Raw genomic sequence first — 23,545 nt, 5'->3', positions numbered from 1 at the left:
GGCGCGATCTCGGCTCACCGCAACCTCCGCCTCCTGGGTTCAGGCAATTCTCCTGCCTCAGCCTCCTGAGGAGCTGGGATTACAGGCACACGCCACCATGCCCAGCTGAATTTTTGTATTTGTAGTAGAGACGGGGTTTCACCATGTTGACCAGGATGGTCTCGATCTCCTGACCTCGTGATCCACCCGCCTCGGCCTCCCAAAGTGCTGGGATTACAGGCTTGAGCCACCGCGCCCGGCCCATTCTTATATAAATTAAAACACATTCACTGTAAAGTGTCCACATACGTAGGAAAAAAAAAACGCCCAGCAAGACTGCCGCGTGCTCAGCTCCCCGCCTCCTGCCGGCCTCTCTTCCTCCTGACGTTCTGCCCCGGCGCCTGCTGGCCCTAAGACCCCCTGTCCTCCGCGTGCCTTCCCTGGGGCACAGCCCATGTGGCCCCACCGCCCCCGCCCACCCCTACCTGCTCTGGAAATGAGCCCCAACCCACACCCCCAGAACGGAACCCCACCCAAGGCTCCTCCCACCTGCAGCTGGGGGCATCACTCAGGACCCCCGGAGCTCAGCACACCCCCACAACCGCATAGCCCCGTCCCCCTGCCCACCCTTGAGGGGCTACAGACTTCAAGAGGGAGGCCCCTGGGTCCCCACCCGGCCCCACGTCTCCGTGGTGACTTCAGGCTGGCCGCTTCTCTCTGCGAAGGGCTCAGAACAGGGCCAGGGACCCTCGGGCTCCGCGGCTCATCCCTCCCCGGCTGTCCCGAGATCCCCCGCCGCGCTCCGTCCCGCCAGCGCCCCAGGCCGGCATCGCCCTGATGCCCTTCCCCAGGGCGGGGCCCGAGGGCGCCTTCCCCAGGACCCGGTGGCTCAGAAACCAGGGTCCCCGCGGCCGCCCGACCTCAGAGCGGGGTCCACTCCCGAATGCCCCTCCCCACGCCGGGGCTCCCCTCTCGGGGCGCAGCGGCCTCGGGAACACGCGGTTCCCCTGCTGGAAACGTCGGGCCCGGGCCGCCTCGCCGCGTAGACAGGGCTCGGAGGAGCGACGCGGCGCCAGGGACCGGGCTCCATCGCGGCCCCCGCGCGGAGGTCCACCCCAACCCGCGACCGCACCCCCGCGGCCCCCCCGTTCCCGGGCCCCGCCCGGCGCCCTCAGCGGCCTGGGGTTCCGGCGCCACGTGACGCGCGCCCACCGCGCCCCGGACAGCGGCCTCTTCGGACACCGGCCCCGGCCGCCGGGCCTCACCTTCGGCGGCGCCGCTGGCCACGAGCAGACAGGCTGGCCGGCTAGGGAGGCGCTCGGCCGCCATGGCGCGGGCTCGGCGCTGGGTCTGCGCGTGCGTGCGCGTGCGCGGCGGCTGGGCGCGCCCGGCAGGACGCTGGTCACGTGCCGAGGCGGCCGGGGGCTGGGGCGGTGTGGGGGGGGCGGGGCGGTGTGGGGGGGGGCGGGGCGGTGTGGGGGGGGGCGGGGCGGTGTCGGGGGGCGGGGCGGTGTCGGGGGGCGGGGCGGTGTCGGGGGGCGGGGCGGTGTCGGGGGGCGGGGCGGTGTCGGGGGGCGGGGCGGAGCGGGGCGGCGCTGGGCGCCTGCGCGTTGGTCCCCGTTCGGGTCGGCTGCTCGCCCCTCCGCGCCCCTCCGCGCCCCTCCGCGCCCCTCCGCGCCCCTCCGCGCCCCTCCGCGCCCCTCCGCGCCCCTCCGCGCCCCTCCGCGCCCCTCCGCGCCCCTCCGCGCCCCTGGGCAGTTCCGGGTCGCGCCCGCTTGGGCCCCGGCGGTTGCTGCGTCCGAGCCTGGCGGGGCCGATGGGTGGAGTCGCGAGGGTCCTCCCCGGCCGGGGGCATCTGCCGCCCGCCTCGCCTGGCGCCTGAGCGGGGAACGGTTCCTGGCCCGGGGCGGCGGCTTCGGGGCGCGAAGGTGTCGGCGAAGGCGAGCCGCCTCCTCCCGGGCTCAGGCGATTCTCCTGCCTGAGCCTCCGGAGGGACCGGGACTGCGGGGACGCGTCCCCACGCCCGGCTAATCCGGTAAGTTTAGTAGAGACGGGCTTTCTCCATGTTGGCCAGGCTGGTCTCGAACTCCCGACCTCAGGTGAGCCGCCGCGCCCGGCCTTCCTTATTTTCTTTCTTTCTTTGTTTTGAGACAGGGTCCCTGGAGTGCAGTGGCGCGATCTCAGCCCACTGCAGCCTCTGCCTCCGGGTTCAAGTGCTCTTCCCACCTCAGCCTCTTGAGCAACCGGGACCACAGGTGCACATCACCACGGCCAGCTAATTTTTTTGTGCTTTGGGTAGAGACGGGGTCTCACGCTGTTGCCCAGGCTGGTCTCGAACTCCCGACCTCAGGTGAGCCGCCGCGCCCGGCCTTCCTTATTTTCTTTCTTTCTTTGTTTTGAGACAGGGTCCCTGGAGTGCAGTGGCGCGATCTCAGCCCACTGCAGCCTCTGCCTCCGGGTTCAAGTGCTCTTCCCACCTCAGCCTCTTGAGCAACCGGGACCACAGGTGCACATCACCACGGCCAGCTAATTTTTTTGTGCTTTGGGTAGAGACGGGGTCTCACGCTGTTGCCCAGGCTGGTCTCGAACTCCCGACTTCAAGTACCTGCCTGCCTTGGCCTCCCAAAGTGCGAGGACTACAGGCATGAGCCACCGAGCCCGCCCAGCCTGAACCAGTTTTTCCTTAGACTGTAGTGGGAGGGGTGACCACGTGGGGTGGTCAGCAGACGGGCAGGCAGCCTTCAGGTCCTGGGCAGGAGAGCACAAGGGAGGCGACAGGGGCACTTGGGACAGAGCCGCCAGGTGAGTGGGTCACCTGTAATCCCAGCACTTTGGGAGGTGGAGGCTGGCGGATCACCTGAGGTCAGGAGCTCCAGACCAGCCTGGCCAACATGGAGAAACCCTGTTTTCTGCATGTCATGACTAACATGGAGAAGGCCCTGGCCCCCTGCTGCCAGTATGGAGGTCCCACCAGGCTCTGCTCCACCCAGGGAAACGGTCATGGTTGGGAACAGCCAAGGGAAGGACTTCTGTGGGTTCCACCCCCTCAAAACCATTGGTTTCTGGTTCCCCCAGCTCAGCTCGGGGGAAGGATCCCTGACCCCTGCCAAACAGGCAGTGCACCCTGCCTCACCTGACGCAGAGCCCTCCTGCCACAGGGGAAGCGGGAGCTGGGGGTCCTGGCACGGCAAGGCCGGGAATTGGGCTGGGGAGTGGAGACCAAGCTGAGAGTGTGCGGCTGTCTGAAGCTTCGCAGGCCTGTGGCCACACCACAGGCTGGGCCTAGCTACCTGGAGAACTTTCTGGATCTGCAGAGGATCACATCCCCCAGAGGCGCACACTGTGGGCCTCAAACCCGGGAGCCAGAGGGGCAGGTTGGAGCAGGTCTGCATGACGGCCCAGCCCCACCTGTGGGCAGAAAGTGACCCAGGTGCCAAGGCAAGAGACTGAGGCAGGAGCTGTCCTAGTATTATAATTAAACGGATGACTTAGTTTTAGCAATGATACCAAGTATAGTCAGAAGCAATCACATAATCAATTATATGATCAATCCTATTAAATCATTATTCTTTATTAATGTTTGCTTTACTATTACAGCATAGAATCATTTTAGTATTATAGAAACAACCGGGTGAAATATAATTAGGAACTGAAGGGACGCTGTGAGAAGTGATCAGGAGGCGAGAATGAGAGCTTCCCGGTAGCACCAGCGCCTGGGAAGCGCCCGGTACTTAGCAGGCTGTGAAGGGGAGTTTCCGTTTCACTGGGGGAGTTCAGAGAACACTGCTCTACCTGGCCCTTGAGGAAGTCCTGGCATTTAGCCGGGCCGGCCCTCAGACATCAAGGGGTTTTTTAGTTTCACTCTTGTTACCCAGGTTGGAGTGCAATGGCGCGATCGCGGCTCACCGCAACCTCCGCCTCCTGGGTTCAGGCAATTCTCCTGCCTCAGCCTCCTGAGTAGCTGGGATTACAGGCACGCGCCACCATGCCCAGCTAATGTTTTGTATGTTTAGTAGAGACGGGGTTTCACCATGTTGACCAGGATGGTCTCCATCTCTTGACCTCGTGATCCACCCGCCTCGGCCTCCCAAAGTGCTGGGATTACAGGCTTGAGCCACCGCGCCCTGCCGAGATGGACTCTTGCTCTGTCACCAGGCTGGAGTGCAGTGACGCAATCTCAGCTCACTGCTACCTCCATCCTGGGTTCAAGCCATTCTTCCGCCTCAGCCTCCCGAGAAGCTGGGACCACAGGCATGCGCCACCACACCCAGCTAATTTTTATATTTTTAGTAGAGACAGGGTTTCTTCATGGCCAGGATGGTCTCAATCTCTTGACCTCGTGATCCGCCCACCTTGGCCTCCTAAAGTGCTGGGATTACAGGCCTGAGCCGCCCAGCCAGACATCCAGGGGCTTAAATGCCTCTCTGCGGTGCGGTGCTCCGATGGTCACCGTCCTTGTCCACTTTCATGTTCCGCTTTCTCGCCCGGTGCTCTTTGTAAATTCTCAGAAGTCGTGGGAAGTGAGAATAGAGGAATCCTAAAAGCCTTTGATCCTTCTGAGAAGTGCATGGACGGATGCTGATGGACGTGCCTCCCCTGCTTGCAGCGGCTCCCTGAGAGTGAGGCCCCCTGTTCCGTAAGCACGTGATTTGCTTGACCCTGTCAATCACGTCAGATAATTCACTCTGCTGACCCTGCCCCGCGTCCCTGTATACAATAAATAGCAGCTTGTCCAGGCATTCAGAGCCACTGCTGGACTCCGCCTTGGTAGCAATGGTCCCCGGGCCCTGCTGGACTCTCATCTCTGTGTCTTGTGTCTTTCTTTCCTGTGATCTGTCGTCTCCGCACTAGACCCTGTGGGGCTGGGCCCTGCACTCACCTGTGCTGGCCCCCGGGTGTCCCTAACAGCTGAGCTGGGCCGGCTACAGGTGCAGGGCTGAGTCTTTAGGAGCTCCCTCCCTGAGTAAGAGCAGCCGTATGGGGGAGGAAACTGGAAGCCGGGCTTGGCCGGGACCCTGGTGCAAGTCCAGCGCCTGCGTGTGCACCAGTGTCCGTGGCGGCGTGCCCCCCAGTGTGCGCCTGGGGCCTCACAGGAGCGCAGCGGTCAGGTCTGTGAGTGAGCGTCACTGGTTCCCGGGAAAGTGCACGTCCCTCGTGGCATTCTGAGTCCAGGGTGGCTGAGGGCATGAGCAGCCGCCATAGGAGCAGCCCCCGGGAGGCAGGAGCTGTATCCGTTTTCCCTGACTGCCCAGGTCTCCTGTGTGCAGGGCCACCCTTGTACCCTCACTGCTGAGCCCTGGAGGTTGGGTGCCCTGTGGGCACCCCCCTGCTGCTCTGGCAGCAGCCGCCAACCCCGTGTGCCCACCCAAGTGTGCTGCCATATCCTCTCCACCAGGCCAGCCTCTGCTCCCCACCTCTCCACCCCTGGCCCATGAGAAAGAGTGCTCCTCAGGCCCTGCTCAGGGCTGATGTTGGGCTGGGTGACAGGACACCTGGGCACAGTTGGGGGAGCCATGGGGGAATGGAGCCCCTGAGGGTCTCATGGGGCTGTCCCAGTGATGTCTCCTGGGAAGGGGCCCAGGCCTGGGTGTAATGGTGTCACTGATGTGGGTCCATGGCCCTGTTGTGAGGTGTCCAGGGTTGCACCTGTTGGACTGCCCACCTCACCATCCTGCCCTACTGAGTCTCCTCCCTCAGCCATTGCCCAGCTTCATGTCTGAAGTCCTGGTGTGGGGCTCACCGCCTGCCCAGTGAATGTGGAGTTCTGATGCGTCTCACAATGAGTGCCCCATGCGGGGCAGGTTTGGGGGCTGAGCACCAGGAGCTCCACCAGAGCCCGTGGCAAATCCCTGGAACCAGGGGTCTTGCCCTCGCTGGGAGACGGAGAGACTCAGGTGTGGGGGGGTCACAGGGCATGTCACGCGGCAGTGAAAAGGTTTTGTTCTGTTTCCTGCCTCCAGAACTTGCACGTGCTGGAATCCAAGGATAGGTGGGAGGGGTCCGTCCCTGGAGATGTCTGCCCTCTGGGGCTGGCCCGTGCCCGGGACCTCCTGTTACCCCTGTTGCCTGGCTCAGCGAATTCGGGGCATGCTGAGCCTTTCCCATGCTGCCTTTGCACTTGCCACTCTGCCTTCTGCTTATCAAACTCCTAACCATCCCTCAAAGCCCGCAGGCACCAGAAGCACCATGTCAGAGACTCCACAGACGCAGACGTACAGGCGTCCTGCAGTATCCGTGCGAGGTTGATCCCAGGACCCCTGCAGATGCTCAAGTCCCTGATGTAAAACACTGTAGCATTCAGCTGGGTGTGGTGGCTCACACCTGTAATCCCAGCACTTTGGGAGGCCGAGGTGGGTGGATCGCCTGAGGTCAGGAGTTTGAAACCAGCCCGGCCAACACGGTGAAACCCCATCTCTACTAAAAATACAAAAATTAACTGGGCATGGTGGTGCCCAGCTGTAATCTTAGCTACTCGGGAGGCTGAGGCAGGTGAATTGCTTGAACCTGGGAAGCGGCGGTCGTAGTGAGCTGAGACTGTGCCACTGCACTCCAGCCTGGACCACAGAGCAAGACTCCATCTCAAGAAAAAACAAACAAAACGGTGCAGTGGCTCACACCTGTAATCCCAGCACATTGGGAGGCCGAGGCAGGTGGATCATCTGAGGTCAGGAGTTCAGGATGAGCCTGACCAACGTGGAGAAACCCCCTCAGGAGGCTGAACCGGGAGGCAGAGGTTGTGGTGAGCCGAGGTCGCCCCATTGCTCTCCAGCCTGGGCAACAGGAGTGGAACTCTGTCAAAAAAAAAAAAAAAAAAAAAAGGTGTAGTGTTTGCATGTGACCGATAGTGTCCTCCTGTGTGTTTGATTACTAACTTCCGGATTGCTGGTAATACCTAACACAACATAACTGCTGTGGGAAGGGCTGCTAACGAGGAAAAAAAAGACAACACTCATGTTTACTTTTTCAAATGTTTAACACCCTTGGTTAGATGAATCCTGAGAGCTGACTGTACCCCTTCCTGAGCGCACCCCCATGCAGGGCTGCCCTGGGTGCCCTCTGTTAGCTCAGCCCGACTACAGGGTGGACCTCAGGGGTGGGGGCCTGGGACCAGGAGACGTGGCCTCTTTCTTGGGATGGGGTGTGTTGGGCAGCCCTCGAGGTGGTCCAGACAGGGCCCTTTCCCAGCAGGGCTCAGCCAGGCTCGCCTTCACCAAGGCTGGGCCGGGTGGAGTCGAGACTGAGACCCCAGCACCGTGGGTCATGCAGACCCAGAAGCCGGAAGCAGAGGGCAGTAAGACGTGAGGGGCTGGGGCCAGGGCTGGTGGGCCGCGGCACGAGGGTCCCTCCACTGGGGCGTCAGAAGCACTCTCAAGAGGACAGGAGCTGCTGGCTGTGACATCTGCCCTCCAGGCTGGTGTGGCCTGGCCAGAGATGTCAGACGTGGCACGTGCCGGCCTCTGTGGAGAGGGAGGCAGGGAGGCAGGCCCTGTCCCAAGCTGGCCCAATCCAGTGCCCATGACGTGGGAAGACAGGTGCAGCAGCCCCGGGCAGGGCCCCAGAGAGGGGCTGGACATGCCCCTCAAACACACTCAGGGGCAACCCGAACCTACCTGTGCCTTTGGTCCCGTGTGTCAGGGCGGGTCCCAGTTGGTTCCCACCTGGGCATGCAGTTGACAGCACAGGCCCTGCTCTGCCCAACGCGCCTCCAGGGCAGGTACAAGCTCAGCCTGGGCCTGGAGACAGCAAATGGGAGCGTGTCCAGGAGCTGAGGGACTGGCCACTGAGAGGCAGGGAGGCTGGCGTCTGCCCGCCCCGCCCTGGGACCAGGGAAACACCGAAGCCCCAGGTGTCAGAGCAGCCAGGACCTGCAGCAGCCCGGGTTGGGAGTCTGGAGCAGTGAGTGCCCCTGGGGCCCTTGGTTGCTGTGCCCTGCCCACATGTGGGGTGTGATCAGCAGTCTCACTGAGAATGCACTAGGGCAGAGTCCTGGGAGAGGAGTTGAACCCTCGGCAGCAGGGAGGGGATGCTGGAGAGGAAAAGCGGAACTTCCCCCAGCCCACGCTGTTCTGCACCCTATGATAAACACCACATGTGCCCTAGGAAGCCACACGTGTGTCGCCGGCTCCCAACACGAGGATGGGACCTCAGATGCTGGCGCGGGTTCCCAGAAAGGCTCAGAGCTGAGGATCTCCGGGGAATTCCCACAGAGCCTGGGGGGCACGGCCTCCCTCAGATGGCGCCTGCACGTGGACACCTGACCTTCGTCGAGATGATGCTGCACACCTGAGCTTTCCCATTTTCCAGATTTCCCTGTAAGCGATTTGACTTCACAGCATGACCTTTTTATACATTTATATCTGGTATTTGTTCAGCCCTTAGAAGTGTCCTGAGGCCAGATGCAGTGGCTCATGCCTGCAGTCCCAGCCCTGTAGGAGGCCTAGGTGGACGGATCGCCGGAGCTCTGGAATTTGAGACCAGCCTGGCCAACATGCTGAAACCCCGTCTCTACTAAACATTAAAAATTAGCCAGACATGGTGGTGGGTGCCTGTAGTCCCAGCTACTCAGGACGCTGAACCCAGGTTGCAGTGAGCCGAGATCACACCACTGCACTCCAGCCTGGGCAACAGAGCAAGACTGCCTCAAAAAGAAAAGTGTTCTGTAATAAAACTGAAACGATACAGCTCTGGGCATCCCCGATAATTGTTCTGCTTTGGGAAAGGTTCCTGCACTGCTGAGGTTTAGGGGCACTGGAAAGCAGAAGCCAAGCCTCCTCCCGGGAGGGAAGCCAGAGCTGAGCACCCGAGGGAGATTAAAGAAAAAGGAGGCGGTGAGATCCTGACAAAGCCGCCGTCTCAGGCAGCGGGCGCAGCTCAGAACAGGCTGTGCCAGGGGCTGGAACAGGAGCCTCGCCGCCTGCCAGGTAGCGCAGAATCGTCCACTCCCTGATGCCGGGGCCATCCGCTCTCATGGGAGAGAAACGTGAGGCCCCTGGCTCGCTCCACACACAACCTAAGCGCCAGATGGATGAGAGGCCTACGCATGAGGAGATGCCGGGAACGTGAGACTCGAACGTGGCAGGGTATCCTTCTGCCCACGAATCCAGAAGCTCACTCAGTCCGGGGAGAACGGTTCCAAGTTGATAAACTCGGGTTTTAGAACGTCGGGAGCACAGAGAGGCAAGCGGCTACTGACAGGAGAAAGTAGCTGGGTGCATGCCAAGGGCTCGGGACGCAAAACTGCGAGAAATCTAACAGATGAGGCGTTCCCGCAAACAACGCACAGGCCGGGCACGGCGGCTCACGCCTGTCATCCCAGGACGTTGGGAGGCTGAGGCAGGTGCATCACCTGAGGTCAGGAGCTCAAGACCAGCCTGGCCAACGTGGTGAAACCCGGTCTTTACTAAAAATAAAAATAAAAAATAGCTGGGCATGGTGGCAAACTCCTACGGTCCCAGCTACTCGGGAGGTTGTGGCAACAGAATCGCTTGAACCTGGGAGGCAGAGGTTGCAGTGAGCCAAGATCACATCACTGCAATCCTGCCTGGGCAGCAGAGCAAGACTCCGTCTTAAAAAAAGAAAATAAAAACACCCTGGGCATGATGGCTTATGCTGAGGTGGGCGGATCATGGGGTCAGGAGATTGAGACCATCCTGGTCAGCGTGGTTAAACCCCATCTCTACTAAAAATACAAAAAAAAATTAGAGCATGGTGGTGCATGCCTGTAATCCCAGCTACTCAGGAGGCTGAGGCAGGAGAATTGCGTGAACCCAGGAGGCGGAGGTTGCGGTGAGCGGAGATCACGCCATTGCGCTCCAGCCTGGGTAACATGAGTGAAACTCCATCTCAAAAAAAAAAATAAAATAAAATAAAAACACCCCGGGCATGATGGCTCATGCCGAGGTGGGCGGATCATGGGGTCAGGAGATTGAGACCATCCTGGTCAGCGCGGTTAAACCCCGTCTCTACTAAAAATACAAAAAAATTAGGGCATGGTGGTGGGCGCCTGTAGTCCCAGCTACTTGGGAGGTTGAGGGAGGGGAATGGCTTGAACCTGGGAGGTGGAGGTTGCAGTGAGCTAAGATTGCGCCACTGCACTCCAGCCTGGGCAACAGAGCAAGACTCCATCTCAAAATAATAATAATAAAAATAAAATAACACGACAAAGGAAGGGAACCTGAACAGATGACGTCACGGACGGACCCTGAGTGAAACAGGCCCAGGCCAGTCAGAAGGATGATGTTGCATCATCCCATCTGTAGGCAATGCTAGATTTGGGAGAGCCGTCCAGGCAGAGAGTAGTTGGTGGGTGCCAGGGGCTAGGCGGGGAGTCTGTGTAAGGGGGACAGAGTGTCTGTCTGGAGTGATGAGGCGTTCTGGGGGTGGACGGTGGCAATGGACACACACATGAAGCTGCTGAACTATGCACTTCTCAGTGGTTGAGACAGTGAATTTTATGTGTATACAATAAACCCCAAAACAGACATGCACGCCATACCGCAGATCCAGAGGAGGTTGGTTGGTTGGCTGGTTGGTTTGAGACGGAGTTTCACTCTTGTTGCCCAGGCCGGAGGACAGCGGTGCGACCTCGGCTCACTGCAACCTCCGCCTCCCAGGTTCAAACAATTCTCCTGCCTCAGCCTCCCGGGTAGCTGGGGTGACCGGCGCACACCACCACGCCGGGCTAATTTTGTATTTTTAGTAGGGTCGGGGTTTCTCCATGTTGGTCAGTCTGGTCTTGAACTCCCGACCTCAGGCGATCCGCCCGTCCTGGCCTCCAAAGTGCTGGGATGACAGGTGTGAGCCACCGCGCCCGGCCAGAATAGGTTTCACAAAGATTTTCCTGGTGTTTTTGTTGTTGTTGTGTTAGACGGTCTTGCTGCGTTGCCCAGGCTGGTGGGCAGTAACACGGTCGTAGCGCACCACACTCCCAGCCTCCCCAGCTCAGGCAGTCCTCCCGCCTCCGCCTCCTGAATAGCTGGGACCACGGGCACACACCACCACGCCCCATGCCTGGCTCCTTTTTATATTTTTATTGAAGAGATGGGGGTCTCACTGTGTTGGCCAGGCTGGTCTCAAACTCCTGAGCTCCAGCCGTCTGCCCACCTCGGCCTCCCAAAGTGCTGGGATGACAAGTGTGAGCCACCACGCCCGGCCTACAAGGATTCTCATTCTGGCTTTGTCTAAAGGTGAAAAAGTTTTGGGAAATCTACGCATCCTTTAATAGAGAGTCACTAAGTGAAGTGAGGCGGCATCACGGGTGGAGCATGACAGCAGCACAGCGCCAAGCCGTGTGGGTAAAGACGGCGGACCCATCTTCCGTCCTCTCAGCCCCTCCCAAGTCCCTGGTGTATCACAAAGGGCTGCTTGTTGGTTTTAAAGCACAAGCCACAGAATGGAGAGAATGGGTGGCCGGAGGGCCGCCGAGGTGGTGAGGGCCCTGCTGGGGCAGGCGGAGGCGGCGAGGGCCCTGCTGGGGCAGGCGGAGGCGGCGAGGGCCCTGCTGGGGCAGGCGGAGGCGGCGAGGGCCCTGCTGGGGCAGGCGGAGGCGGCGAGGGCCCTGCTGGGGCAGGCGGAGGCGGCGAGGGCCCTGCTGGGGCAGGCCGAGGTGGTGAGGGCCCTGCTGGCCTATCTCCACGGTAGCCCTGGCACCCACGGGCAGGTGAGCTGGGAGCTGGAGGCGTGAGCAGCATCTGCACAGAGCCATCTCCTCTGTGCACCGGGCTCGGGGCGTGGGGCTCAAGGGACAGGAGGCCTCTTCGACGTGCAGGAGGCAGAGGCACAGGTGGCTGTCGCAGGGCAGCCGGGGTGAGCGCGGCAGGGTCGGTTTTGGCTGTTTCTACCCCGTGTGCCATCATATCTGTCTGGGCCTTGGTGTGGGTACAGGGACTAATGCTCTGGGGAGGGCATGTGCCAGGAGGGCAGGAGGGAGACACGGCTGGGCTGTCCCCCCACACCATCTGAAGAAGGCTTGGGGGGGAGGGGGCCAGCGGGCTCTTGTCTGCCAGCCTCAGCCACCTGTGGGGTGACAGAGCTGACAGGGGCACTTCCAGGGACCAGGGCCCAGAGGTGACGGGAGCACTTCCAGGGACCAGGGTGCAGAGCTCCTGGGGGCACTCACAGGGCAGCAGCAGCCTTGTGTCCTGTTGGCCCACATACTGCAGCCTCACCCATGGCCAAGCTGCCAGTTAGACACCTGGTCAGAGTGAGCTGGGGGGCCATGAGCGAGAGGTGTTGAGGGGAGCCTCCTCCGATCTCAGGATGTGGGGCTCGTTGCAGGGGGGTTGAGGAAGGGCCTCCCCTGGCTGGAGAGCTCAGCCTGAGAGCGGGGCTTGCCCTTCCTCACCCCATGTCCTCACTGGTCCTTGGTCCTAGAGGCCCTGGGTGTCCACCTTGGATCAGGACCCACAGGAAGGCCAGGGAGGAGGAGGGGGCAGGGCCTGGGTGGGGCTTCAGTCCAAGCCTCCCGGGATAAGGGCATAGGAGTGGCAGGGGGGCCAGCCAGAGGGACCTGGATGCAGCACCCCTCCCCTGGAAAGCCCGGGGGTGGATGTCACCCCCCAATTCCCCAGTGGGAAGGCCCTGCGTCTCCCCGCCACATGCAGGTCAGGATGCAAGCCCAGCCTTTAGACAACAGAGTTTATTTCAGACTCAGCCTCCACTCAGGCCCAGGAGCCAGTGAGAGCAGGCCCCGTGCCCACAGTGCCCACCACCAGCTCCGGGAGCTCGCCTGCTGCTGTGTGCTCAGGGGCCGCACGCGCTGAGGGGGCTGTGCAAAGGGCCTGTCAGGCTCCGGGGCCGAGGACAGTGTGACGGTCGCCACCAAGCAGTTCTACTCTACCTGTTATTGCATTTATACGCTGGATAGACGCAGAGGGTGCCGGGTGCAGGCTGGAGGGGCAGTCTAGCGGGGCGGGGTGGGCACAGCTTCCAGGGGCCCTCAACATCCCTGCCTCCCCGACAGCCTCAGGGCTCCCCTGGAGCACAAGCTGGGGAAGGCGACCCTTGGGAAGCCCCCAACACAACCAGGCTTCAGGCTCCGTCTTTCCACCCAGCCAGGGTCGGGTGGTATGGGGAGGGATCACCCCAGGTCGGTCCCACTGCCTCGGCCCAGGCAGAACCCATCCCGGCACCCCAACCTGCACTCAGAGACCAGCCCTGGGGGCCCGGATCACCCTGCCCAGGGGGCCACACACAGGATCCATTCCTTTCTCATGGCTCCCCAGCTGTGCCCCCTCCAGGCATCCGTGCTGTGGACCCGGGAGCTTGGGCTCCTTCTGCCCTGGAGGCTGGGGAAGTCCTGGATCAGCAGGGCAGGCTCCGGTCTCCTCTCCACTGTGTGCGTATGTTGGGGCATATATGGGTGTGTAATGAATGTGCGTGTGTACACGTAAATAAGGGTGAACTCTGCATGCACTGGCTTCCTCAGGTCTGTACAGGAAGTGGCTCCGTGCCCACCTGGCCCCCAGGTATTATTTTTTCCGGGCCAGGAAGGCCACACCAAGAATCACGGCTATGGCTGCCACGGCCACACCCCCAGCTACCAGCAGGGGGTTCAAGTTCTCGCAGGACCAGGGACCTGGGCACCCAGGCCCCCCACTGGCAGCCTCCCCCTCCTCTGCCCCGTCCCCAGGACCCTTGGGCTCCGAGGTTGCGTCAGGACTGCTAGGGCCCGTGGGGGCCGTGGGGGCCGGCTTCAGGTTGCTGTGGTTGTTGAGGAGGGCGGGGTCTGCCTTGGCCGGCGTCTTCTTGGCAGGCGCCGTGGTGGGGGCTGCCGGTGGCTGCTGCTTCTCGGCCGGGGCCTCCTTCTTCGAGGGCTTGGTCGAAGGGGCTTTCCCATCGGCTGCCGGGGGTACCTTGGCCTCAGTGGTGGCCTGGGGTGCCTTGGTGTCGGGCTTGGGGCTGCTGGCCGACTTCCCTCTGGACTCCATGGTGGGCGAGGCGTATGGGCCAGGCAGGTGGCTGCACTGGGGGCTCAGAACAGCTCGCCGCCCCTGGGCATTCTATGGGCCTGGAGGGAGATACAGAGGGGCTGTGTGTGGGTCCAGTACTCCCGCCCCACACTGCCCCGAACATCTGGCCCCCAGGAAGCCCCTGCCCAGTTCTCTGGTCTCCCTGGAGCCCCAGCTCAGGGACGTCCCGAGGGCCTCAGGCACTTCTCTTCCAAGGCCTGGCCTCCGTCTGTCCATGACCACTCCCCAAGGAGCCCCTCCAGCCGCACAGGGTGGGAGGAGCTAGGGGCCTCCGTGTGCTCCTCTGTGAAACCCATGCAAATGCGGCAGGAGGCTCTGCGGGGAAGTGAGGCTGGCCCTGAGAACTGGAGGGAAGAGCATTCTCCCTTCCAAGGAGGGGAGGTGATGGGAGCCCAGTGAGAGAGCTGACAGCAACCCCTTCTTAGCAGAGCATTCCAGCTTTGCAGAGACGGACACTGAAGCCCCGAGGCTGCAACCTGGCCAGGGTCCTGGTGGAGGAGGGCAGGGAGGGGCAGGACCTGGGATCTCAGGTGGCCATCAGGGTGGGTGGCCCACGAGAACCCAGACTTGAGAAAACCGAGGTGCCTCTCCAGGCCGGCAGAGCGGGGCTGTGCCTCCTTGGGCCATCTGCCCCTCCCCAGCCTCTGGGGCCCCTTCCCCAACAGGGGACGGTGCCTCCCTCCAGCCCCAGGGCCAGAGTCCTTGCCAAGCCCAAGGCTGTGCTGTCTCTGTGGGCAGACAGTCCCTGGCATGAAACAGGGTGGGCACAGGCTGCATCTGGCCCGAGGGTCAGGGTGGAGGACGGGGTTCTGGGCGGTGGGGAAGGCGGTGACCAGATTCTCCACCACCCAGGCAGAGCTGGGGAGAGCCCTGGGGCCCGGCTGCCCTGAGCCTGAGTGGGTCTTGCCCCAGAGCCTTAGAGGCCACCTGTCTGCCGCTCCCAGGGAAGGATGAGAAATCCCCTTGACCTGCAGGGAAAGGCACCCAGGGAAGCGCGTTCCCCGCCCCCCACCAGGTGCACTGACCACACTGAAGGTCACCCGAAGGTCACAGCGTGATGAGGGCGTCTCCGGGAGAGGCCCAGCTGCTGCCGACTTTCCAGGGAAGCCCAGCCACCCCTTCGCCCTGGCAGCTCTGGGGGGCCCGGCTGCTGGGCATCACGTTCGCAAAGGGCAGGCGGCCTGCGCCCCAACCTCGCCATTTGTGGCTCTCAGCCCCGGCCGCCGCCTCCCTTTCCCGGTGGGAGCCGCGCCCCGGAGAGCAGGCCGCACCCCCCCGCGCAACCCCGTTGACCTCCGAGGCTCGGAGCCACCTCCTCGCGCCGCGGGACCCCCGCCTTACGCGTCCTCCGGCCTCCCCGGGCTGCGCGCTCCTCGGCGGGGCGACGGCGGCTGCAGACGCGGAGGACAGCCCGGGAGTTTCCCACAATGCACCGCTCCGGGCGCTGGAGGGCGGGGCGGGGCGGGGCGGGGCGGGGCGACGGAGGCCACGCCCCTCGGGAACGAAGGGGGGCCGCAACCCCGCTCCGCCCCAGACCCGGGGTGGGGGCCAAGCCTAGGCCAGGGAGCGCGGCCGCGGGGTTCAAGTCCCGTCCCTGACGGCCAGAGGCAGGGAGCGGGGGCGGGGCGGCACCCAGCATCCCCTCCAGGCCAGGGTGCCCCTTGGTCGGTGGGTGGGTGGGTGCGTGGGCCTGGCCCTGCAGTCTGAGGGAAGCCAGTTATGGGAAGAGGGGCTGCCCTCCCCCACCCCCAGACCCCCAGACCAGACCGACGGCAGCATCTACTTAGAATATTTATTTATCCTCTGACAAGACAAGACACAAAAAGTTACAGCTTCTTAAAACTCTTCAAAAGAAAAAAATATAATTCTGTAAGCAGCAGCAGCGGCTTCCAAGGTTCAGAGGTGACGGGAGGGGCAGCTCCCAGGAACAACCGTGAACTGGGGGGCCTGGGCCTGGGCCCCAAGTAGTGTCGCTGGGAAGGGGCCTCCGAGGAGGGCCCCGGTTTGGGGGACACAGCACCAGCACGATCACATGGCCGGGGTGGGGCAGGGAGAGCTTCAGCTCACAATAAGGATGGGCCGGGTGGGAGGACGGGGCTTCTGGAGTGTCGTCAAGGGCCTTCCTTATACAGAAGCCCAGAGAGAAAGGTGGGCCCGGAGGGGACTTGGGGGCGGCCCTCCCTCCTGAGCAGGACAGCCCCCCTCAGGCTCCACACTGCTCCCCATGCCTGCCCTGCTACCTGGCCAATCCCAGGCCAGGGTGGAGGACTCAGAAGAGAGGCCAGGCTGGGTAAGTTCGTTTCTGGACGGGGTCAACAGAGCCTGGGGCACACACAGCACACAGAATGTCTGGGCAGGAAGGAGGGCAGCCCCTGGCAGCCCCATACCCAAGGGCCAGGCCAGCTCCCCACCACACGCACGCACACGCACGCACGCACACACACACACGCACACACACAGACCTCACAGTCTGGGCCCCAGCCTGGGGTGGGAGCCAAGGAGCTCACCAGAAAGTCCCATAGTGGGTAGAGAGCTTGCCCTGAGAGTCACACCCCAGGGCAACCCTCGTTTGGGATTCCTAGCTCAACATGGAGGGTCTTGGACCCCAGTCCTCTTGCAAGTCGGGCCAGGGAGGCAGAGTCAGGCCCTGCCAAGGCGACAGGAGTAGCTGGGGAAGGACGGAAGGGCTGGAGAGTCCCTTGGTCCCAGCAGGTTCAATAAATAGGTTTGTGCAGGGTCCCTGTGTGGACCAGGACGGCTGTGGAGACTGGAGCCGGTATGGTCCAGCCTGTCCAGCCCAGGCCTGGAGCCCCCAGCCCAGAGACCAGCTCTGTCCCTGGGGGTGTTCAGGCCAGGGCAGGATTGGGGCAGGGGCTAGATTGAGGAATGTAAAGATTTCTGCATTTTCTACATAAATAAGACATTGATCCCAATGGTGTGGGCAGCACCCACATGGACCCTGCACCCCACCCCCTGCTGCCCCTGCCGACGGGGAGGGCTGGGGAGAGGTCTTCCCTTGCTCTGGCCTGCACTGGCTGCCTGGCTCCGGCCCCACACTGGCCCTGCCCGGCTGGCTGGGGTGGAGCAGGCGCTGGCTCAGGCCTGGGGGGCCTGCAGCAGCCCCAGCAGGGACTCTGCGATGCCCAGGAAGTAGACCACCTGTGCGATGCCAAAGAGGGGTGCGATGACCAGCGCACGGCAGTAGGCGCCCTTCAGGAAGGCCGAGGGGCCCTCATGCCGCAGGATCTTCCTGTGGAGGAAGGAGGGGCAGGTCAGCCCATGATGCAGACCCCCAGGCCCCCAGGTCCACCCGCCTCGGGGAAGGAGGGGAGGGTCAGCCCTAAGCACAAGCAACACCCCCCTGGGGAAGGAGGGGCTGCACAGCCCAGTATGCAGGCCCCCAGGTCCACCCACCTGCCTCAGGGAAGGAGGGGAGGGTCAGCCCGTAAGCAGGCCCCCAGGCCCCACCTGCCCAGTGAGGGGTGGGCCAGCCCTGTGCACAGGCCACACCCTCTGAGGCGAAGGAGGGGAGAGTCAGCAGGTGCCCAGGCCCAACCTGGTAGGGGGCGGGGAGGGGAAGGAAAGGAAGGTCAGCTCAGTCTGCAGGCCCCCAGGCCCCACCCGCTGGCTGTGGCGAAGGAGAGGAGGGTCGGCCTGGTGTACAGGTCTGCAGGCCCCCGGGCCCCCCATCGTGGGACCTCCCCACCTGGCACAGTCCAGGAACCCGGTGTAGGTGTCCTCGTTGACCCCCCGCTGAAGCGACTGGAGCCGCGTCTTCACCACTGCAAGGGGTGCTCAGGTCACTGTGTGTCTGGTCAAGGGCCTGCCCCCACCCCATCCCCAGCCAGGCATTGTCCCATGCGCTGACCGTCACAGGGGTTGACGGCCACAGCAGCTGCACTCCCGGCCACACAGCCGGCCAAGAAGGACACATAGAAGGGCGACTTCTCCTCAGACGCCGGGCGGCCCAGCTGGTTCAGGTTGGCAAAGAGCGGAAAGTAGACCATGGAGAAGGGGACGTCCCTGTGAGGAGGGCAGAGGCGGTGTGGACAGCAGGTGGCGGGGTGGGCAGGCCAGCCCTCCCTCCACCCCCCGCCCACACCCACCCTGTGCCTCCTACCTGAGCAGCGTGGCCCCGAGTCCCTTGTAGAGACCAGCAATGCCGCGGCTCCGAAGCAGGTCTCTGGTCAGCTGGGTGGCCGTGGGCCGACGGGCAGCTGGAGCCTCCACTGAGGGCTGGGCACCCCCCTGGGCCGAGAGCTGGCCCCGGGCAGCCAGAATCTTCCTCTGGGCAGCTGGAGAGAAAGGAGCTGCTGTCTCTTCTGCGCAAAGTGGGCAGGGGACACACTCTGGCCCTCTGCGCCCTGCGCTCCCCTCCCTCCCCCTCCCCCTCCCCTCCCCCCTCACCGATGCGCCCTGCATCCTGCAGCTGGATCTTCAGCATCTCCATGGGCGTGGTCACGATCACCTGGCAGGTGCCAGCCCCGCAACCCGCCAGCATCTCTTTAAGCAGGGTCAGCTTCTGCCTGTGGTAGGGACGGGGCCTCGGTGAGTTGCAAAAGACAAGTCTACCTGCCACCCTCCGGGCTGCCCACTGTGCCTGGCTGCAGAGGATGCTGGGAGCCGTGGAGGCAGGCGCAGGCCTGTGGGGGTACAGCCTCCCTTCCTCCCACCTCCAGCCCTGCAGCAGCGGGCAGGGAGGAGTCTGACGGACAGACGGGCCCACAGGCAGGGGCCTGGGAAAGGCAGTGGGGCTGTCTCCAATGAAGTAAAATGGTAAATTGGGGGTTGAGTGCCCCAAAAAGGGGCTGCCCTTGCAGCCCCCTCCAGGGATGGGGGAGCCGGTCAGTGCCCTCAAGCCCTCACTCACATGGGTAGCAGGCAGTGGTTGGGGGCCAAGGACGGCCAGGCCAGAGCCCCACTAATTTGGCACCTACTCTGCTCCCCTCGTCAGGGAAAAGGAGGGAGCCTGCCCCACAAGGTCAAATAAGTCCCAAGCAAGGGGGGGAAGAAAGGCAGAGCCCCCAGGTGGGACCCAGCTGGCCAGGGGGACCCATCCTTTGTCTGAAGCCAAGGACCCCAGGCAGGCCCCTCACCCGTCCTTAGAGAGCTGATGTCGGAAGAAGTCGTTGGCTGCCAGCTTGATGGCCTTCTCGGGGGTGACAAGGGTCAAGTTCACAGCGGCTCCTGTGGAGCAGGGGGTCAGCTGGGGGACACACTCAGTGGCCTGGGTGGGGAGGCGCTCCACCAGGACTTTGCCTCCTGGCTGGCAAAGCCCCGTCCCCATCACTCCTGGCCACCATCTCCTGCCCTCTCACCCATATTTGGGCCTGGTGTGTGCCAGGCAGGGCGGGGCCAGGCAGGGCCAGGCAGCACCTCTGGCTCAGGCTCTCCCAGGCCCGCTGCAGCTCCATCTATCTCTGATTCTGGGAAGCATCTTGCTGCTAAGGGCATGGGGGGTACCCCTGAGGGGTTCTCCCTCCCTGGGGGCACAGAGGGTGCTTGTGCCGGCGGGGAGCTGGGGCCAGAGGTCACATGAGCGTGTGGTCTGGAGGGGCCAGAGCTCGGGGGAGGCAGTGGAGAGCCCCATCTCAGTGTCCCGAACTCAGGGCTGCAGAGCTGCCAAATCCAGGCTTCGGATTGTGTCCTAAGCTGCTTTGCAGTCGTGGCCCCTACTCCCTCCCATTCCCAGCCAGAAGGGTCCAGCCTGTCCCAGAAGGCAGAGGCGGCTGCCAACCCCACCTCAGAGGAGGAAGATGTGCCGTGGTATCCCACGCACCAGGCACTAAGCGGGGGTGGGGAGCTGCCACGGCTCACCAGGGATCCAGTCCCCCCACAGACACGTTCACGCTCACACGCCCAGCCCGAGCTGGCCGCCGTGCCCTGCCTCCCCCGCCGAGACTCCCGGGCGCTACCCAGGCCTGCCCGTCCCGAGCCGGGCGGAGCCGAGCCTCACCGCGGTACATGCCGAAGTAGCCCTCGGAGCGGATGGTCTTGATGAGGCAGTCGGACCTGTGGCCAAGGGGACGGGGTGAGCCAGGATGAGCCGGGGTGAGCCAGGGCGAGCCGGGGCCCGGGGCCCTGCACTGTCTAGGCTGACAGAAGGGGCCAAGTCTTCATCCCAGCCCCATCCCGGTCCTGACCCACATGGGATTTCCCCCAGGCCCGCCTGCCTGTCGAGCAGGGTGGGGGCACAGCAGCAGAGCCCTGCCTCTCACGCTGCCCTGCGCTGGCCCCATGCCCGGCGCCTGCCCGCACACTCACATGCTCGTGTACATGCGCTGGCCATTCTGCTGGTTCTGCAGCCTGGTCTTGGCCAGGTCGATGGGGAACACACAGGTGACCCCGATCAGCCCGGCGATGCCGCCATTGATGAGCTTGGCTGGCAGGCTGTGTGGATACGGGGTGTCAGGACCAGCCTCCTCCACCAGGGATGGGGTGGGGGCGGGGCGTGTAGCCAGGACTGGAATCTGACCTGATCTGCTTATCAGCCATTTAACTCAATCGCACCCAGGTGGGAGCTGAAGAGGTGGATGCCAGGCAGGGGCGGGGCGGAGTCCAAGGCAAGAAGGCCTGGAGAGGGTGGGACCAAGGGAGCTGGGGGAAGGTGGCAGTGCTCCACCTTCAGGGTAATTTCCAGGCGTCAGCCCCCCCTTTTTGTCCTGGAGGAAGAGGAGGTGGGAATGAGTGAGGGTGGGGCCACCCGAAGATAACCCTCCCCCAGCCTCCCTCTCACGCACGGCCCCTCGCCCACGACTGAAGGCTGAGCATACAGCGATGGGAGGCACCTGCTGCCCAGTCCCATGCCCACCCCTGGGACAGCCTGGCTTCCCTGCAATTCCCCCCCCACCAACCACCGGCGTCCTCCCAGCCAGCCTCTCACGCACGCTCACGCTTGGGCTCACGTGCACCCCGGGCCAGCTCCGGCTTTTAAAGGGCCAGGCGCCTCTGGGGGCAGTGCCAGGGGCCAGCGTGCCCACCAGAGCACCTCAATCTGGACAGCTGTGGTGACTGTCCCCCACATCCTTCAGCACAGACAGACCCAGCTGGCACCTGTCCCTTTCCCGCTAGGGGCTGGGGTCCTGGGCGCCCTAAAGCGCCCCCCACACCTGGGCTCAGCCACTCCCACAGCAGCTCAACCCTGCGCCTGCAGAGCTCCTCCCCAAGGAGAGGCCCACAGCCCCCACACCCAGCCCCTTGCCTACCTTCCTCCCCTCCACATCGCCAAGGAGTTTCACTCACAGACACACAGAAGCCAGCGATGGGACCCCTGGAAGCCTTGCGGGGGAATGGCTCTGAGGTTGGCATCTCCACCCACTACAGGGGAGGGGAGACCAGGCCTCTCCCACTAAGGGGCAGGGCCGGGGAGCCACAGCCAGACTCAGGGGCCTCCCATGCGGTCATGGCCATAACGTCTGAGCCTCAGGGGCCTTTCCCCCTCCCGAGGCCCCCCAGAGGCCAGCTGTTTTGGGCACCGGCAGCGCCATGGCCCAGGGCCACGAGGCTGGCTCACACCCGCGGTTCACCAGGGACTCGTGACCTTCACCTCGGCTTTCCAGGGCTGGCCCATCTGCCACCTACCGCTGACACGCCACCTGCCCCAGGCACTCACTCCGGACGGCTCCTCCACACTCCAGCCGGCACTCAGGCACTCACACCGGAGGGGAAGCTGCGGGGGTGGATTCGAGGGGCCGCAGGGATTGGCCATGGGGCGGGGTGGGGCGGGCCTGGGGGGGGGCTACTTTCTCTTTCACTTTGGGTGAGCAGAGGCTTCCTGTAGCCTTGAGAGGAGTGATGAGCTGGGGCAGGTCTGGCTCAGGCTGACCTGGCACGGCCACGCCACCCACTGACAGGGACCTCAGCCGTGGCCACCACACCCCCAGCATGCTTGGGTTCCTGTCGGCTGCCTGGAGGTTGAGCCCTAGGGCATTTCCTGGCCTGGATCTGTCTAGGGCTGGCACCCTGAGGATGAGGCTTTCTCAGGTACAGGGTACCCTCCATGTACCTGGACCGGGAATTTCAGTGTTGTGGGGCAGAGATGGGCTGACACCCACTCGTGTCTGTGGGATCTGTCTGCTAAAGGCAGATGCATGTCAGGGAGGCCACATGCTGGGGCACAAAAAAAAGGCCTACTGTCTACAGGGAAGGGCTGGGTGAGTCCCAGAGGCCACTGGTGCCACCACGGGCCCTGCTCACTTGGCAGGTCCAGAGGGCATGGGAGCTGGCACGCCCAGGGCACTCTGCCCCGCTGCGTGTCCGGCTCAGGGTTTCACCGCCAGGAGAGCTGCCTCTCCCTGCCTCAGCCTGTAGTGACGAGCTGACCTCTGAACTTGGACCTGACCCCTCCCAGCCCCCCGACACCCCACTCCTGGGGTGCAGACTGGCCACAGCTCTCTCGGCTGCCCTGGACCCTTCATCTCCGCCCTAGTCACGCTGGGGATCCACCCCGGCCCTCCGGGGAGCCTGTCTCCAGCTGGCGGTGAGGGACACCCGCATGAAGGGGGCAGTCCTGGAAGTCAGGCTGACAAACGTGGGGAGGGGCCAATCGTCCCAGGAAGAGGCAGGCCTGGGCCCGCACACCACCCAGTGCCGCGGAGAGGCGTTTCTGGGTGGAGGGGCTCTGCCTGGGGAGGAGCCGGCTGGGGTCCCTCTCAACGCCAACCCCGCTCTCTGTCCTCACCCCGCAGTCCCCACCCCGGGCTTCTGAGACAGCTGGCCGGGGCCCTCCCCCGGCGCTGACGTTGCCATAGAAACCCTGCCCCGGCCGCAGCCAGGCCCAGGGCTGTGCGCCCTCACGGTGCCCCTTCAGTCAGGTACTGAGACCACAGCCAGCCAGGGAGAGAGCAGGCGGGCGGAGACCCCCCACGGGGAGACACCGTTGCTTCCGGATCCGCAGGAGTAAAACCTTCCACCCAAGAAGCCGCCAGGCTCCTCCTACCCCCAAGAAAGGCAATGGGGGTGAGGCTCCGAGCCTGGCACTGGCCGCCGGCTCCCCATTCAATCTCCCGCCGTCCCCGGCCTCTCGGGGCGGCGCTTTCCAGCCTGCTGGCCGGAGGGTCCCGGAAGGGGTGTCCAGCTGCGCGGGGCCCCGGCCAGGGGACAAAGGAGAAGCGTGCCGGGGACGGCTCAGGGCCTGCCTCACCGCCGGGGCTCAGCCGGCCGCGCACGTGTCCGCAGACGTCCGGTGACAGCCCCCGTGTGCCCCACAGAGCCCGGCCTCCTTCCTTGGGCTCGGGCCGCGGGACCCACCCTCGGGGACACGTGTGTGCGGGGCGCGCGCCGGCACGGTCGGGGCCGAGCACGGCCTCTCCCACCAGGGCAGCGGCGGGTCCGGGACCCCCGCCCCAGCCCGCGTGGCCCCGGCAGCTGTCACCTCCCCGGGCTGCCGCGGCCCCGCTCGGACGCGCGTAGCGAAGGGAGCCGCGGGGCGGACACTCACCGGCTCGCCGCCGCCGCCGCCGCGCTCGCCTCCCCGCCGCGCCGCGCGCTCCGCCCCTCGGCCTCCGCCGGGCTTCGGCCCCCCCTGCCGGCCGCCGAGACGACTGCGCCGGCCAGGCCCACGGCCCGCGCCGCCCGCCCCGCCCCCGCCCCTTTCC

At 64.0% G+C, this 23,545-nt stretch overlaps 3 protein-coding genes across 10 annotated transcripts in view; all 3 read right to left on the bottom strand.

The window, feature by feature from the left end:
* Positions 1-1,358, bottom strand: part of GATD1 (glutamine amidotransferase like class 1 domain containing 1) — a 15,926-nt gene extending 14,568 nt beyond the window's left edge. For all 6 annotated transcript variants that reach the window (XR_005196755.1, XM_017507851.2, XM_037731139.1 and 3 more), the window contains exon 1: positions 1,245-1,358. Coding sequence is in view for 5 of the 6 variants with exons in the window: in XM_017507851.2 (XP_017363340.1) it covers positions 1,245-1,308 (64 nt within the window). In the remaining variant the exon portion in view is untranslated. The remainder of the gene's footprint in view (positions 1-1,244) is intronic.
* Positions 1,359-12,604: 11,246 nt separating this feature from the next.
* CEND1 (cell cycle exit and neuronal differentiation 1) lies at positions 12,605-15,403 on the bottom strand. Its single transcript, XM_017507854.2, has 2 exons — positions 15,291-15,403; positions 12,605-13,987 (listed from the first exon to the last, which is right to left on the bottom strand). The coding sequence occupies exon 2, from the start codon at positions 13,905-13,907 to the stop codon at positions 13,449-13,451; it is 459 nt and encodes a 152-aa protein (XP_017363343.1). The 5' UTR covers positions 13,908-13,987; positions 15,291-15,403; the 3' UTR covers positions 12,605-13,448.
* A 324-nt stretch (positions 15,404-15,727) lies between these two features.
* On the bottom strand, positions 15,728-23,426 carry SLC25A22 (solute carrier family 25 member 22). 3 transcript variants are annotated; one of them, XM_017507824.2, is made up of 10 exons: positions 23,389-23,426; positions 20,425-20,611; positions 20,214-20,339; positions 19,906-19,961; positions 19,046-19,136; positions 18,357-18,475; positions 18,070-18,244; positions 17,818-17,972; positions 17,656-17,731; positions 15,728-17,199 (listed from the first exon to the last, which is right to left on the bottom strand). In XM_017507824.2, the coding sequence occupies exons 2-10, from the start codon at positions 20,442-20,444 to the stop codon at positions 17,046-17,048; spliced, it is 972 nt and encodes a 323-aa protein (XP_017363313.1). In that variant the 5' UTR covers positions 20,445-20,611; positions 23,389-23,426; the 3' UTR covers positions 15,728-17,045. The 3 variants fall into 3 exon arrangements, with proteins under 3 accessions (XP_017363313.1, XP_017363312.1, XP_017363311.1); XM_017507823.2 differs by lacking the exon at positions 23,389-23,426 and adding an exon at positions 22,767-22,784; XM_017507822.2 differs by lacking the exon at positions 23,389-23,426 and adding an exon at positions 21,531-21,605.
* Between the last annotated feature and the right edge of the window lie 119 nt (positions 23,427-23,545).

The sequence above is a fragment of the Cebus imitator genome, unplaced genomic scaffold (assembly GCF_001604975.1).
Source record: "Cebus imitator isolate Cc_AM_T3 unplaced genomic scaffold, Cebus_imitator-1.0 Scaffold384, whole genome shotgun sequence".
NCBI classification, from domain to species: Eukaryota; Metazoa; Chordata; class Mammalia; order Primates; family Cebidae; genus Cebus; species Cebus imitator.
Note: the sequence above shows the minus strand (reverse complement) of the source record. Positions and strands in the feature narration are given on the sequence as shown.

Bases quoted from the DNA above. Each gene is read 5' to 3' on its own strand.
- CEND1 (XM_017507854.2), bottom strand. From the start codon at position 13,907: ATGGAGTCCAGAGGGAAGTCGGCCAGCAGCCCCAAGCCCGACACCAAG.
- SLC25A22 (XM_017507824.2), bottom strand. From the start codon at position 20,444: ATGGCTGATAAGCAGATCAG. The intron at 17,973-18,069 runs GTAGGAGGCACA...CCCTCCTCACAG, and splicing joins CTCGGGGCCACGCTGCTCAG to GGACGTCCCCTTCTCCATGG. The intron at 17,732-17,817 runs GTCAGCGCATGG...CACCCCTTGCAG, and splicing joins GGCCGTCAACCCCTGTGACG to TGGTGAAGACGCGGCTCCAG.